This window comes from Pocillopora damicornis, chromosome 10 (assembly GCF_964200805.1).
Source record: "Pocillopora damicornis chromosome 10, jaPocDami1.2, whole genome shotgun sequence".
NCBI lineage: Eukaryota > Metazoa > Cnidaria > Anthozoa > Scleractinia > Pocilloporidae > Pocillopora > Pocillopora damicornis.
This window is the reverse complement of record NC_142679.1, coordinates 10964969-10980600: the sequence shown is the minus strand read 5'-3', so window position 1 is coordinate 10980600 and position 15632 is coordinate 10964969. Positions and strand designations below refer to the sequence as shown.

At 37.7% G+C, this 15632-nt stretch overlaps 1 protein-coding gene and 1 long non-coding RNA gene across 4 annotated transcripts; one reads left to right on the top strand and one right to left on the bottom strand.

The window, feature by feature from the left end:
- Window position 1: 1 nt before the first annotated feature.
- Window positions 2-14055, bottom strand: LOC113680337 (bridge-like lipid transfer protein family member 3B). Of its 3 annotated transcripts, XM_089186120.1 has the most exons (12): window positions 12501-12628; window positions 12235-12397; window positions 10858-10896; window positions 9760-9872; window positions 9319-9336; window positions 9069-9221; window positions 7734-8384; window positions 5671-6037; window positions 4822-4928; window positions 4373-4459; window positions 3293-3622; window positions 2-2943 (listed from the first exon to the last, which is right to left on the bottom strand). In XM_089186120.1, the coding sequence occupies exons 6-12, from the start codon at window positions 9219-9221 to the stop codon at window positions 778-780; spliced, it is 3861 nt and encodes a 1286-aa protein (XP_089042246.1). In that variant the 5' UTR covers window positions 9319-9336; window positions 9760-9872; window positions 10858-10896; window positions 12235-12397; window positions 12501-12628; the 3' UTR covers window positions 2-777. The 3 variants fall into 3 exon arrangements, with proteins under 3 accessions (XP_089042246.1, XP_027053160.2, XP_027053161.2); XM_027197359.2 differs by lacking the exon at window positions 12501-12628 and adding an exon at window positions 13782-14055 and having other exon boundaries at window positions 9069-9336; XM_027197360.2 differs by having other exon boundaries at window positions 9069-9336; window positions 12501-13116.
- Window positions 4803-6226, top strand: LOC113680341 (uncharacterized). Its single transcript, XR_003447064.2, has 2 exons — window positions 4803-4936; window positions 5914-6226. It is a non-coding gene; the product is annotated as an uncharacterized LOC113680341 (long non-coding RNA).
- Window positions 14056-15632: the final 1577 nt, after the last annotated feature.

Here is a 15632-nt window from a genome sequence, read left to right as displayed (position 1 = left end):
ACATTATCATGTAAGCCTTTATTATGTTGCTAATGTGAAAATGTCAAATAATTATAAAATATGGCAAAAATCACTTCTAATCCTTTGAGGGAAAATGTTTAGAAATTTGTCTCACTGTGATTTCATTATTTTCCCATATTTTAATCCCAAAATATTACAAATACTTGTTAACAAATGATCAAATAAAAAAATAAAGCAAATAATTCATTCCACCTCAACGATCGTACCCTTGTGTAAGTTCTCAAACTTTAGAACTAACAGAAGAAAAAGAGAATTCTACTTTACGGAGCTTGGTTATTAAGACTTTGAATTCAAACTTGTTATTGTTGGCTACAAATTATCATTGCGAGCAAAAAAAGCGAGTTTTCCTATACTTTAAGATACTTAATGTTTCTTTATCACACTTTCGCCTCTAGTTATAAAAAATAGTTCTAGACCTTTAGAATTTAACTTAGCTCCATAGGCTTTTTTTAGCTTCTTCAATAAAATTTATGCTCTACTGTTTTTTGCAATTCTAAAATGTCAACATTGTTGGACGCCGATGTTGGGTCAATTCTGAATTCGTTCCATTACGACACAAAAAGTCTTTGTCCAACTAAATATTTTCAGTGAACTATTTCTCATTTTTCTCAATCATGCAACAACTTCCAGATCCTAGAAGTCGCTTCGTGAGCCTAGAAAGACCTCCTGAAGCTCCAAGAGTCTTTCAATTCCTTCAATTTAGAGCGAACTACCGCCATCAATTCGAAACACAACCATTCTCAAGTGGTAACAATCTTATCTGTACCCTCTCCTTCCACCTTTCTGAAAGCTTGTCATTCGTTCTTGCAGCAAGTCCTGTTCGCGGTTTGAAAACGACAACTCCTGCTGCAGACGTTCGATCGTTTTTAATAGTGCATCGCGCTCTTCCTGCAGCGACTGCAAAGCAGCACGAGAAACAGCCATCTGCGACATCAGACTCTGTTTCTCATTCTCCAGGCTCTCAGTACGAGAAGAAACTGAGGCTGAATCTGATAAGCTCAACTGACTGGCAGATATCGATTCCTCTCGTGTGATAGACACAGACGCTTGTTCACTCTCGCGAACGATTGATTCATTGCTCATCGGTCTGATGTGTAAGACGCCGTCGTGGGTTCGGCTGACGGAAATGTTCTCAACAGTTAAATCAACTGGAATGGGCACAGGTGCTGACACCAACGTGGGCGGAAGATCGTTGTTGATGCTCACGCGTGAGTTGTTTACTTCGACTAGGAAAGGCATTGGTGGAAGCACGACTTCGTCCTCGATCCACTCCGCCATATTCCCGAGAGTACTGACCAGGAGGGAACCGTTGACACCATTCACTTTGATGTGCATGAAACCTCGTTCAGCCGCTGTCCGCTCGTACCGCTCCGCACATGGACCAAACTCCATACGCATGCGCATCATGGGAGTTCCCTCTGACGCCGTAGGGATAGTGGTCTTTGTAAGAGACTTTCTAAAGGACTTTCGGTTGAGATATTTCTCAAAATTGATCACACCAAGTTCTTCCCATTTTAGCTCAGGGCATAAAATCTTTACAACTGTGTCATTTCCTTGGAAATGGATTCCGAGCTCCACGTCCTCTCCCTCGATGGAGAAAATCGAGACCATCTTTGGGGGATCTTTATGCTCGACTTCAACGTCCTTGCTGCTAGAACCTTTAGAAATACTGCTACCCAACTGACTACTAAAGTTACTTGCTTCGCTATCTGCCCTACTCTTAACACTCTCTGAAGCTAATTTGTCGCAAGCTGGAACTACCAGCCAGCCATCGGAGTCGGGTGCCGAAGCAGCGCTGGTTCGGCCTGAAGTGTGCGCTGAGCTGGCACGAGGTGACGGTGGGACCTCTTCGCTGGATTTAGCATCGCGACCATCAACACACACCGATCCATCCTTCCGCATAGCTTCCTCAGAATCTGGTCTTAGTGTTTTAAAATCAATGACGTCAGGAGATTGGCAGCCACTGTCCAACACAACGCCGGTGTCTAAATAGCTACTTAGACTACTTGCGTTACGACTTGTGCTTTCAGACGGCGTTCCCCCTTCACGAGAACCATCTCCGTCTGGGGCAGGAGGGAGTACGACATTTAAGTCTACACCCCGGGTAAGAATAGAAAAAAAGAGAGAAGGTTGGGCGTTTTTAGACTCATTTAATTCAGAGTCTGCGTTGTTTCGTCTTAAGCGATCTTTTTCCAAATCTTCTTGTAGCTTTGACAACTTCTCCTGCAAGCGCACAAGGAAGAGAAATTGAAAGTGATCCAATTGTATTTTAACAGTTTGGGGAATGTGGATTAGGAAGCTCAAATCAGCTTGTGATCCTGAAGGCGGCTCCTGACAAGCACTTCCCTCTGATTCTGATAAGCCGTTCGGAGTGTCCCCAGATACAAAAGCTTTCCTAGATAACGAAGACACTTCCTCTGAGGGCGCACCAGCCAAATCAGGTTCATGATGCGTCAGAGTTTCGTAAGGTGGAGGAGGCTCACTTACAACAGGGAATGGCTTGCGAGGTTCATTTCTAGGCTCATAAGCGGGTGGAGGTCCATCTCGTGTGGTACTATCAAGGGCCTCAGAGGGATTGGAGCTAATATTAGGGTCACTACTGTGTAAAACATTCGTGGCCGTTGACAACAGAGTGCCTGTATTTGTTCTGCTCTTCATGGTTATTACTGGCTCCGAGCCCTTCCTTTTGGGAGAAAGAATTTCCGAAGCTGTTCTCCGGTAAGTAGGTGAGGTTAACCAGCTGGTTCTCTCTATTCCTTCCCCTGTCGTATTCATTACTGTGGTATTGTGGTCATGAAACGGTAAAGGAGTAGCAATCCAGATTTGAACCGGGACAGCGTCTATAAATGAAATCGGTCGGTTCTTTATCTCGTCAATGCCAAGGAAATCAAACCACACTTGCTCTGCTGAAAGGCACCAAACCTGTGTACGATTAAAAAAAATACAACTTAAAACTAAACTGCGCGAGGTACATATCTTTTAGTGAACCAGGGAGCATCACAGAATCACGGGATTTGGTACAAAAAACCTGCCAAAACTTGAAGAAAGAAAGATCATCGAGGAAGGGTTTATACATGCGACACAAATATAAGTACACTCTAACACAGAATAGTCAAGTCTTCGTCATGAGTATCAGTGCCCCCACCCACCCCTTCCCCTCAGACAAAAGTATTCAAGAAGATCAAATGGCAGGTGTTGAAAATATCTACCTCAAAAAATCTTGAAAGGTCTTATCTCCTGGAGTAGTTCTGACAAATAAACGAAAAGATACCTGTGAGGGCTGACGAGTTCCAGAAATATCCTGACAAACGCCATTTAAATGTTTATCATTCTTTGCATCTTTTGATAGCAAACTGCAATCATTTATCCATAAAGAGTTAGGCAAAGGTTGCACATCAGCAGGCATGGATGGGAAGTTCTGAAAGTCTGTGTAAGTTTTTGCGCCCAGGAAAGGTTGAAGGAACATCAACATGTCTGTCTGGGTAGACTTGTTTCCAATCCTCGAATTTGTGATAAACACCTGAGATACTTGAACTTGGAGACCCTGGGGCCGAGAATCTTTGTATGCTGCACAAGGGTCACTTGGGCAAGGAATAACTAGCTGTAAAATAAAAAGAGTGTATCTCTGCAAAGACATAACATCACATGATCCAGGCTAACTTGATAACTTCAGGAGATTAGGTCACTGTATGGTGACTTAACCTTTCAACTTCCATGACTGACCAAGACAGAATTTCTCCATACAGCATTAACACAAAATCTAGCAAACAAGTGATGAGAACATGGAAAATTTTCAATTAGGAGATTATTAGTTAATCCAAGACTAATTTCTGCAAACTTAAATCATGAAAACTATATGGCAAACAGTATGGAGAATTACTAACTAAGACCTTAGGAATGAAAGGATTAAAAAATTTTGAGCACAGGGCCTTTAGTCTTCCTGTTAGGGTGTCACAAATGAAGACCACATTTTGTAGGCAATAGTGATTTCTCCACTACTTCTAATGTTAATCTTTCAATCTCTTTTAAAAATGACTTTTATCATTTCTGCTTAACAACACTCTCGATTATTTTAACACTTTAAGCAATGTATCATGCAGCTATGTATTTTCTTGTTTTTGCTCCTCAACTAGTAATCTTTTAAAAAAATGTCATATTACTGTAGAGGTGCATTTGAAAATGCCACAAAGAAATTACTCTGTACAAATTTCTACTACCATTTTTAAAATCATAATCATTACTACATCATCATTACTACAACTATTGTCATGATTATGTCACTACAGCAACTGCTGTTGTTTTTCAGAATGCAACAAAGTTAACAACTCTGTTTAGAGAAGTCAAGACCAACCTTAGGCATAAGGGCTTCAATTCTGATATCAATATGATCTGATGGTGAACTACATGTAGCTTGTTCAGGTGGACCCCTGGACCATGTCTTCAAACAAAAGAATCAATGTTACATTGAACATCATATACAAATAGTAGACACTGGCTTTTTTTTTCCAAGATGTAATTCTCAACTGAGTGTCAAAAGTAATCCAGGGTGGAGTGGTTTTGATTAATAACATTCTGTGATAAGTCTTGAAGCTTAGGTGCCCTATAAATGAGTAAGATGCCACACTAGAAAAATTGTAACCTAGTCACTACCATTTTCCTGTGCTTCAGGCTCCTTACACTTATTTAAGTTTCCCTTTATTGGCTCCTTCTGAAATTTTCCTTTCTTCTGATTGGCTGCTGTAATTACATTGGTTTCAGTTTTACTCAATAAAATGCATTGCAGCTAACATGTATACTTACTGTTTGTCCTAGAATGCTTCTCATGAAGCTGCTGAACCACAGACATGTTGCAGTGTCTAGTGTCAACTGAATAGGGTTTAACTGAATAAACAAGTTTGGAGTAGGCACTGAAATGGTAAATTTGTGTATTCTGGTGTTACACATACTTGTACATCTATTTCAATGGCATTACAGCTGTGCTAGCCTGTGTGGCATGCTTTTCTGTTTCTGTTTATCCTAGTGGGAGATGTGTGAGTAAAGTATGGTCTGTGGGAGGGAATGGGGCAAAAGCAAAGCCCAGAGATCAAATAAGATCCGTGCTGATTTCAAGGAGAATCCTATTTACTCTCCAAAAATTTTTTTGAAATTTTTTTTTTCTCACAATCGGAGCTTATCTTATCCACTTATCAAAATCTTATCCATACTTGAATACAGAGATATAATAAAGATCTTACCAACCTTGCTTTCTCTGTCAGTGACATAAGTTAAGGAACCCTGTTTTTTTCTGCTCTGATTTGTGGCACACACTTTGTGTGTGGGCCATAAATCTGAGCAGAAAGAACTTGGTCAGTAACTTACAGTACTGGGCCCAGTTGTTCAAAGGCCAATTAGCTCTAACCCAGGGTTAAATTTTAATCCAGCTTTCTTTATTTCTTTGTTCAAAAGTCTTTTGGGGAAAATTTTCACTATTCTTTTTAGAACATCCAATGATCAAATTGCAAGCAAAAAGATTTGAACTGAATTTTCTCTTAAAGTTTTCAGACCTGAAATCAAATTTCACTCTAACCCTGGGTTACCTTAACCCAGCTTTGAACAACCAGGGCCAGACCTTGAACTTGGCTAGTATGAGGTATTTAACTGGCAAATTACCTGCACTTGTAACAGATCCAGGGTAATAATACTGAGTAAAGTCTAACTGAAATGCTGGCATGTCTGATGGTAAAAATAATGCTTTTTTGTCTGATGATAAAAATGCTGGCAGTTCCTCTTTAGAACCATTGCTAGTAGTCACAGGCATGATAAAGAATTCCTCACAACGAATCACAAAACAGCTCTCAAGCATAAACACTGGACGCTGTGAATTGTTTTTGATAGAATGCGCTGTTTTTCCAGTGTTTGCAGAATGTCCTGGACTCGAAGGATGCGTTCTCCGGGAATTTACATGAGGAGAGGAAGGAGTGCTGGGTGGTGAAGGATTTAAAGAACCATCTCTGCCACTCACATCAACAACAGAACCCTGGAAAAATTTACAGAAATTGCTCCTCAATTATGTGTTTTCATCTGATAGCAACCATCAAACATCTTAGTCAAACAAAGTTGTACATATAAAGTGTGACTGCACACTATCAGTTGTTACCTAACTGGACGCATATTTGCGTTCACCCAGGCTTTATGTTGGAAATAAAATTAGTTTTTTGTGCTTGCATTTGCCTAAGTTTTTTTTTAATGCAATTATTGGTTTATCCTGTAACTTTTTTCTCTTGGTATGCCAGAGTATGTCACATATAAATACAGAGCTAAAAAAGGCATTTGTTATGTAATGTGAAGGCCCTTTTCAAGGGTGGGGTGGGGGGAGATAGTGCCATATAGAATTGGCTACTATTTCAATACTTATTACTAGACACTATAATTTTCATTTTTTTTTTTTCCAGAGTATTGACTTGATTTAAGTTTCATTTTGCAGGTTAAGGGTTGTAGCAGGGCAAGTCTTTTGCCAAACAGGCTGTCTTCCTACTTTTTCCTTTTTCTTGGTTGACAAAAGTTTCAGGTTGAGATAGCTTTTAATTATGAACAGCCCTAAGTGCTAGGGTGATGACACTTGCCAAAAGAAAACAAAAAGTCACCACCAAAGGTTATTACCAGATGAACTATTAATTTTATGGGGTTGTTGGAGTGGCTCTCGTGAATATGTGAAATATACTTTAGCATATTTTGTACTATTACCTCCCAATTTGTTTGTTTCCATTTGGAGATACTGGGTTAGTATACTTTAGTTAATACATTTTGGTTTATTGGTTAGAGTGGTTTCACTAAACCTGGTGATAACTAATTAGCTGTTGTGTTTAGAGTATTTTTCATTTTCCATGAATGAATAGGGTAATTAATAGTTAGTGATGTACTGTGAATTTTTTGTTTTCTTTTGTTCATTATCACTATTATAAACTAAATAGTCATTTCTTTATTTCATAGGCAAATGATTATCTTTCTAGAAGATGTAAAGAAACAAAAAGTCATGAAGCATTTAGCATCTAATAACATAAATGTAATTCATCAGCAGTACCCAGGCTTATTGAAATCACTCTAATCAAAACCACTATTTTCATTTGCCCTTGAATGAAAAATGACTATTTAGTTTGTAGCAGTTGATAATGAACAAAAAACTCAGAGTCTACTAACTACAGTAATTGCAAATTTTCATTTGCATATGAAAATGATCTAAGTGTCTTTCTTCATTCTGTTTACATGCAGTGCAGTACTTTGAGAAGAATACTATGTACCTTGAGGCTGCCCTCTAACATACAAATCTTTAGCATGAGAATCAAATATTTTGAAGCCCATATTACTATTACAATAGGTTGCAACAGCAATACACCTTACTGTTAATTAGAAATTGGTGTAGCTTTCAGATATGCATTGGAGTCAAAAGGTTATGCATGTGTAATAAGGACTTGACTGCGATTTGCAACCAAACAAAAAAAAAAAAGCAAAGCCAGAATTTCAACTCGGGGGTTTCCATTGGAAAGCCTGAGTTAATATTTACCACCTGCAGTAACTCTTACTATAGCCTAAAATATCACAGTTAAAGTCATTTGATAATACACCAAACCTATTTCAAGAGTAATAGAAATTATATTTTGCATACATTTATACATTTCTACATCTAAAATAAAAATGATCGCAACATAAAATTGAAGTCAACAATAATTACTTACATCACTCCTTTCTCGATGATGGCTTTGTGTTGCTTTTTGAGGTGACAGTTGTTTGTTCCTTTGAGAGTTCCTAAAAGCACTCAAAAGGTCATTAACCCAATAAGCTCGAGTCAAAGATGCCTCATTGTGAGATGGCCAGTCATTACGAGATGTTCCAGCCAAATGGTACGGAAAGTAGTCAACAGATAACTTATTCATCTTAAAATGCATTGCCCCACCATCAGCACCCCTGTCTTCTGAATCATCACACAAATGCAGGTCAATGCTACCAGTCCTTAAGAGGTAAGATGTTTCCCGCACATCATGCCGTGTAAACAGCGGATTCAAAGACTCAAAGTCTGACTTTTGTTCATGAATTGTAGAACCAGTGTAATGTGTCTGTTGCTGACTAGCCTGGCCTGAGTGTTGTGTTGAATTTGTTCCAGGTTCTTTCTTAACTTTTGAATGCGACATGGCCTGGTTAACAGAGTGTAAGAGACCAGATAAAGCCTGTAACTGTGACTGAGTAAGAACCCATAGAATGTCATCCAAAAGAAGCTCCAGCCTTGCAGACAACACTGCACAGTCGTCAAGACGTTTTTTGATTGTTAGGTGTAGAGATGATTGACTTGTAATAAGTCTCAAAGGATTTGACTGCTGCTGCAAAGTTTCCTGAATAAAAACAAGGAATGAGAAAGGTTCATTATTCAGTAGCATAGCAAAACCAGCAAAAAATATAGCCTCTAAACGAAAAACAATTTGACAAACCCAGCTCACTTACAAACAGGAAGCCATAAAACTCTGGTTTTAATAACAAATAGGGACAATCCACACCATTCTGAAATAAGCTACAGTTATACACCCCACTTCTCATCACTTTTACTTTTATAAAACCCTTTAACTCCAAGATCTAATTGCTAATTCTCCCCTAAAGCTGCTACAATTCATAGTAAATTAATTATGAGAATTTAATTTTAGATCAAAATAAAAACTTTTACCTGATATGTACAAGTATTTTTTATACATGTTGGCTGGACAATGTATAAATATTGTGGGCCAGAAGTTACATGTTAATCACTTCTGAGAATTAAAAGGGCAAGTAACACTGAAGGGTGCATGAAAATGGCCTAAATGAGACTCCTGATAAGTTTCTAGATTCTACTACCAAAACGTGTAATATTCCCTTGTCAAAAAAAGGAGAAGAGAAAATATTGCATCAAAAGTCACCTCAAGCATCAACTTCATGCCCCTAATCAAGTATATCAAGTCACAATGTTTCTAAATTAGTTCCACTGTTTTCTTTGTTGAAACAACTCTAAGTTAACTGTACATGTAAATTGCATTTACATTTCTTACATTGTACAAAGCATTAGCATCTATCCTAAGTGTTTGCCATGTTATTTCTTTAAATGTCAACACCTCTCCTCGAGTTTCATCTTTCACCCGTGTCAAGCGCAGATCATCAGGCTGCCACTTGGGTGTTGTGCTTCGGACAACAAGACGTGACATCTGGAATTTGGCAAGAAAAGCTTGAAACTTGAATGAGATGACAACAGAGTTTATCTGAACAAACATTCCATCAACCACTTTCTCAACAAAACCATACCTATTTGGAGCTTTCTCTCTGTTAAAAATAAGAAGAAATATCCAAGACATAAATCATTGATCAAACAAAATGTAGCAGCAGAGTATATCATTTTAACCCTTTCACCTTAACATATGCATTCATATTCTCCACACTGTTATCTTACATTTCCCATGATGCTGACAAGAAGAATTTTTCTGATGATCACAAGCATCTTAAAATGGCGATCATTTCTGCTATTCTCATGGCCTTCATATTTGATTCAAGGGTGCTACTGTAAGGAGAAATTAGAAGCCAGTCACGTGCAGTGGTTCAAGTGTTAACTAACCTTTATTAAATTTCTAGTTGTTTCAAATTGATATTTTTAGTCAATAACAAGTAAATAAATAGATTCCATACATTGAATGTATCTGAACATTAATTGATTGATTGTTCATTATTTGATTGTGAAGTCCAACTTACTTTATAGGTGGCTGATGAGGTGCATTGGGTGGGTGTGTCTGAGGGGAACTAGGAGGTGGGGTGTTAACATCTCCATCCATAGCTTCCATATCCACTTCAACAGAATCTAGGTACTAAAAAAAAAGTTATTTCCTTGGTAATTCATTCTGGTAATAGATCTGAATGCTACCTAGAGACAATGTCTTATGAATGTTTTCATCAGAGATTTAACCTTTTCAAATTGCTAAGGTACACTAGCATGATCAAAAAATGTGACTGCTTACTCTGAAACAAAATTTAATTACTAAATGTAAATGCAAAAACCTCTGTTTGTTCCAATCTCTCTTAGTGGGAATAACAAAAATTCATCTTAATTTCATACAGCACTGTTACCAGATGCAGCTTTTTGATGTTACAAATCAAAGTGTCTCACTTCTGTGACAGTTGTGCATTTGCTTGATTGTGTAGAAGGGGTTTATTATTACAAAATAGTGTTTAAACCAATTTAAGTCTATAAAATTATTAATTGTTGTTTCTTAATAGATCAAATCGTCCAAAGAAGTGGGGTTTAATAATGTCTGACTGTGCTGTAAAATTGCCCAAGCTTCACTCAAACTTGTAAACATAAGAGGGCTGTTACCTGGTAACACATGTACATGTAAGAAAACAATTTAATGAGTTGGGAAGGAGGCTATCAAGTTCCGGGTTTTCTAGAAAAGGGGCTTAGTATTTAAAATTCACTAGGCCACAATGAATTATTTCTTTGTTTTGGATCATTATTGTACATAGTGTATATAATAAGTATTTCTACATTTGAAAACCCAACTATTATCTTAATAACAGAAACTAACAAAGGCTTTCAAACACTATTAATGAAGATTGTCTATGAAATGGTACTCTGTCCAAATGATTCAGAACACAACGGTATAACCTTGTGCAAAGAATTTTGCAAGAGATCTCAAATAAGGGAACCAAACTTAATAAAGAAAGTGAGCTTCTCAGAAACTTAAAGCTTTAGCCAGGAGGTATATCATAGAAAGGGGGCCTACTTAAGTACATATGGTAACTGAAATACTTCCTAAAATCTTCCTGAAAATGAAGCTGGAGACACATGCTTACCAGACATATTGGGTCAGTCTTGAGTCGAGTCCAATGAATCTATGAATCAAAGAGATACATTTAATTTTTCACAGAGCACCTTGTTTTAGGAAAAAGCTCTGAGCAGATTTTGATTTAGAAAATCCTTCTGAGTTATACAAATAGCCACAACACAAATGCCATAAAAATGCAACAGCTTGCCTGAGGATACTAATTTTTCACTATCCCATGACCATTTTTCTTATCCAAATAAAAAAGGTTATTTTATGAAGGGCTAACAGTTCTTTACATGTTGTTAAGAATGCCAACAGTGAGTGAAACTTCATGTTTCCATTGTCATTTTTATCACTTACCAGACAAACATATTATGGTACTTGGCATATGTGATGTACCCTCCCTTAGCATAGCTTCTAACACTTTGATTAAAATTTATATCCTCAGTAACTAAATTTCTCTGACAGATTGATTAGCACTTCTGTATAGCTGACTGCTTAATTGCCTCGTTTCATTCAACCTGGAGTAAAAGGATTTTCAAAATTTGAATATTCTTGAAACATTGCCAGTTCTTGAATATCTCTATAACAACATCTGGAATTCACAAATATTTCTAAACAGGAAATTCACTTTGCACTCAAGATATGAAGAAGTCTGACAAATGCAGCAAAAAAAGATTGTTTTTCTTTCAAGAGTAGCCTTTTTATCAAATATCATTTCTATTGCCTAAAAGCTAAAATTCTATTTATATGCAAATCATTGAAACAAAAATGTTGAACTCAAGGGTCCAGGAATTGAATTTACAATGATTACTTTTTTGTTGACACTATCTTGAGACAATGACGGGAAAGGCTTTTGCAGTTTTCAAGAATTGAATAAGTAGAAAACTGTCAAAATCATTGACCCCTTATTTTTTTCTCTACTATAATTATTTTCAAGGCTGGTCTTGGCCCATTCAAAATGGATTTATTTCCATCAAAAGGAGTCGTTCAGCTCAGACCAATGATAGGAGTGAACAAAAATAAAGGTAATAATCACTCGCAAAAAAAACCGTACTCTGCCAAATGGCATAATCTATAGGCTAAGAACATCCATCATCTTTGTGTAAACAAAACGAAAGAACAGCTCTTTCACATCTGCCACGAATATCCATCGTAGACAATATGTAGAATCACTCCTGATTAGCACTTACAAGCTTAAGCTCAAACATAAATCCCCGTTGAAGTCATACAATATAAAATATACATGCATTTACGTCGAGATGCGATCTTTTCGAAATTCACCAACACACATATTCAAGACTCTATCACAAAGAGAGAGAGAAGTACACCTGGAAAGATACATTAAATAATTGTAAATTAAAAAAAAAAAAGTAACAACAAGGGCTAGGCTGAAACTTTTTACCTTGGCGGATATTCTGTTGCACGTCGCTTTCGTGAGACGAATCCATGGCGGCAACTCAAGAAGCTCGGCTAGTGTTGTTTCGTCTAACTCTAGGTTATGAAGTTCTCCTTCTCCCTTGAGAAACTTGACGCTAATTTTGTTAGGGGAGAGATTCTTCGTGAACCTGACAGAATTAAAGCGAAATAAAATGGACAACTCGTTAACAAACTCACGTGCGCGGCCCGCGTCAAATATAGCTTCGTTGGATCAATATAGCACTTTAATACCTGGCGAGTTGCTTGACGATCTGGTTCTTAACCAAACCAGACATTATGTCGCAGTGTGGGAATTAAATTGGAAGCATTTCTCCCCCATCTCTCTAATCGCTTTTCATATGATTGTTGTTCGAAGTCGTAACGCGCGCTTGCGCAACACATTCCTGAACTGGATGATGACGTAACGCTTGCCACCGGCGACAAGTGTGAAACGTTTTAGTCATCGGTCTCCGTCGACTTTCATTGGGCCTCAGAAATCATGCCTTGTTGAAGGATCCTAAAATACTCTGGCAAGCGTAAACAATTTATCGACAGTTATGGGATCATCCAGCGAAAGACCTCAAAGCGTGCAGCCCCCATGTGAATAAGAACCTCTGTCTTTCTGTTCAGAGCGATTTTCAACAATTTCCATTTTCACCATGGCGATGTTCATCTTTGATCGTCGTTTATGCTAAAATACTCAGATTGTTTTCTTTATCTCCTCTCCTTGCCACTCTTCCCTAATATATAGTTTGTACGGGTGTATGGGTTACTTAGCAAATTGAAATGGAACACTTCTCTCGCCATCCATATTCGTAAGCAACTGAGAGATTGGGCTTCACAGTGACGTGTCTCTGTCATTTAATTTATCAATTTATTTCAAAAATTGGTCATTCGCGTACTAGTGGGGCTAAAAAATCTGGCGTTAGTATTTTTTATTAGTTTGGATAGAGTTGTTTCGATAGGATGTGGCCATTGTTACCACTTTTCTTGCAGGTAGAATGATTTTCGCTTTAGATGGTGCTGTTCACGAACCCTTGAGAACATTTGCTGAACACAGCTGAATACAATACAATTGGGGTCTTCCATCAGATATCTTGACGGAAAGCCTGGTTAATATTACCATCTGGCCCACATTGAAAAATTGCTGAAGGACTCAAAAGTTGTGTCACGCAACACTCCTGTTTGTGGGTCATATGTTTGTCACGTATCATGTTTGCGTTGGGTGGGAGCACTAAGCTTCCACATTTTAAAGCAATTTCTCTTTTTCGATTGGAAAAAATGTAGCGATATTGGAAAACAGGAATTTGTTAAATTCTGAGATTTTTGGCCGTAAAAGTATCGAAATTTCTACGAACACATTATTATGATGAATCATGGTCAGGTCGAAAAACCCATAAGTTCATATGTCGAGAACAATTTCCTTGGAAATATATCGGCGATGTTCCTTTAGGAAATTAGTTTCAAATGAAAGCTGTCAACATTCATTCTGGTGATACAGACATAACATAACGAGCACATGTCTTTGCTTACCTGAACAAAGTATGTAGAACTTGTAGCTTCTTCGTGATATTTATGTTCATTGCGACTGCTAGATTCCTTCGCGATAATTCCTAGACGCTGCCATTGTCGAGAGAAAGACCACTTTCAATTGAAGTTCGAACTCGTTTAACCTCACAAATGTTTTTTTCCTGCGTATTATTACTTTTCCTCGAATGAATAATAAATGCACACTTTCCATAACACTCAAGATCATATCTTCCGAAAATTTTGCGCTATTAGCCGTAACACATGCTTATTGCAAGGTGGTGAATCATATAAAAGTTATAAATCTTTGATGGTTTTCGTCCTCAAAAACTTGGCTGTAACCGCATTTCAAATTTATAAATATTTTGGCGTCGGAAGCCAAATAGATAAATACAGTTGTAGACTTAATATGCACAATATTTATTTTTCATCAATGGTGTTTGATGTTTGTATGTGTTCCACAGTTATAACAACAATTTGGCGACGCTTGCAGGAATACAGAAGCCAACAAAGTAAATTATACATGAGATGAGACTGAACCCAAATAATTTCTTTCGCTTTTATTGTTCCGTGCTGTACATCCCATAACGTAGCTTAAACATGCATCATTCAAAAACCGCAATCTTTCATCTGCATACACGTAATCTTTTTAATGCATTACCTTAGTAATCAAGACATCAAACGTTAAAACTCTACAAGTAAGAATTGATTTTTATTCGAACGATCAATCATCCTTTTTCCAGTGGTTTTATGAATTTGAATTAAAAGCCCGTTGACATCATATTTCAAAGTGAAGAATGTGAAACGACCGAAAACAGAAAAAGCTGATGAAAGACCCAACGAAGAACTACCGCTAAAAGAATGTCGGAAAAGAGTAAAAAATAATATTAATACATTGAAAACTACTTCAAAAGAGAGAGGGTTACTGGGCCAGGAAAAGGAGGAAGAGTATCTATGGATTTTTTTCTTTAAAAGACGTCCATTAGAATACGTGGTACCGCCAAAGGGATACAGGGTTTACAGTTTCTAAAGAAACTGTCGTTAAATGCAGTTTCTAAAGAAATTGTGACACTGCGTCGGTGGAAAGTAACACTTAATGATTTGGTTTTATCAATCGAGTTCATAATGTGAATTGGCCACCGTAGAGTTTCTAAAGCTGATCGGAGCGAAGAGCTTCTGACGAAGGGCTAACACTCGAAAACGGAAGAGTATCTATGATTTTTTTTTGAAAGACTTCCATAAGGATACGCGTTATCACCAAACTGACCAAGGGATTACAGTTTCTGAATCACTGTGGTTACAGTTTCTACAGAAACTGTGGTACTGCTTCGGTGAAGCTACCAATGATAATTTAATATTATCGATTGAGTTTATAATGTAAGTTATAACATGGCTAGTAAATTTGTCTCATCAAATTCAATTGCGCGAGCGTGCTTCATATTCCTATTGAGCACGCTCTCATGAGCATGAAAAAATTTTCCATCGGGTTGAAAATGTCATAAAACAATTGGTTCATACGTCAGCTGTGCCTTCATCGAGATATGAAGCACTTGGGAAGTTAAGAGAGCACTCAAGAAGCTAGAGTTGCTCCTGGCTACGCCTCTTACGCATCTTTCGTGCTCTCCAAACTTCCCGCGTGCTTCATATCTCGATGAACGCACGCTGACGTATGAACCAATTGTTAATTGGCCACCTTAGAGTTTCTAAAGCTGACGTCTCGAGCGTTAGCCCTTCGTCAGGGCGGAGAGCCTCTGACAAGGAGTTAACACTCGAGACTTCAACTTTAGAAACTCTTTACGGTGGAAAATTTACATTAAGATCAGATAGGACCAGATTATCTTCTGCCACCGAAGGAAC

Excerpts from the sequence above, each read along its gene's own strand:
- LOC113680337 (XM_027197359.2), bottom strand. The coding sequence starts at position 13,831 with ATGAACATAAATATCACGAAGAAGCTACAAGTTCTACATACTTTGTTC. Across the intron at positions 4,929-5,670 it reads TGGATCTGTTACAAGTGCAG|TGCCTACTCCAAACTTGTTT; the intron begins GTAATTTGCCAG and ends TTACCATTTCAG. Across the intron at positions 2,944-3,292 it reads GAACTCGTCAGCCCTCACAG|GTTTGGTGCCTTTCAGCAGA; the intron begins GTATCTTTTCGT and ends AATCGTACACAG.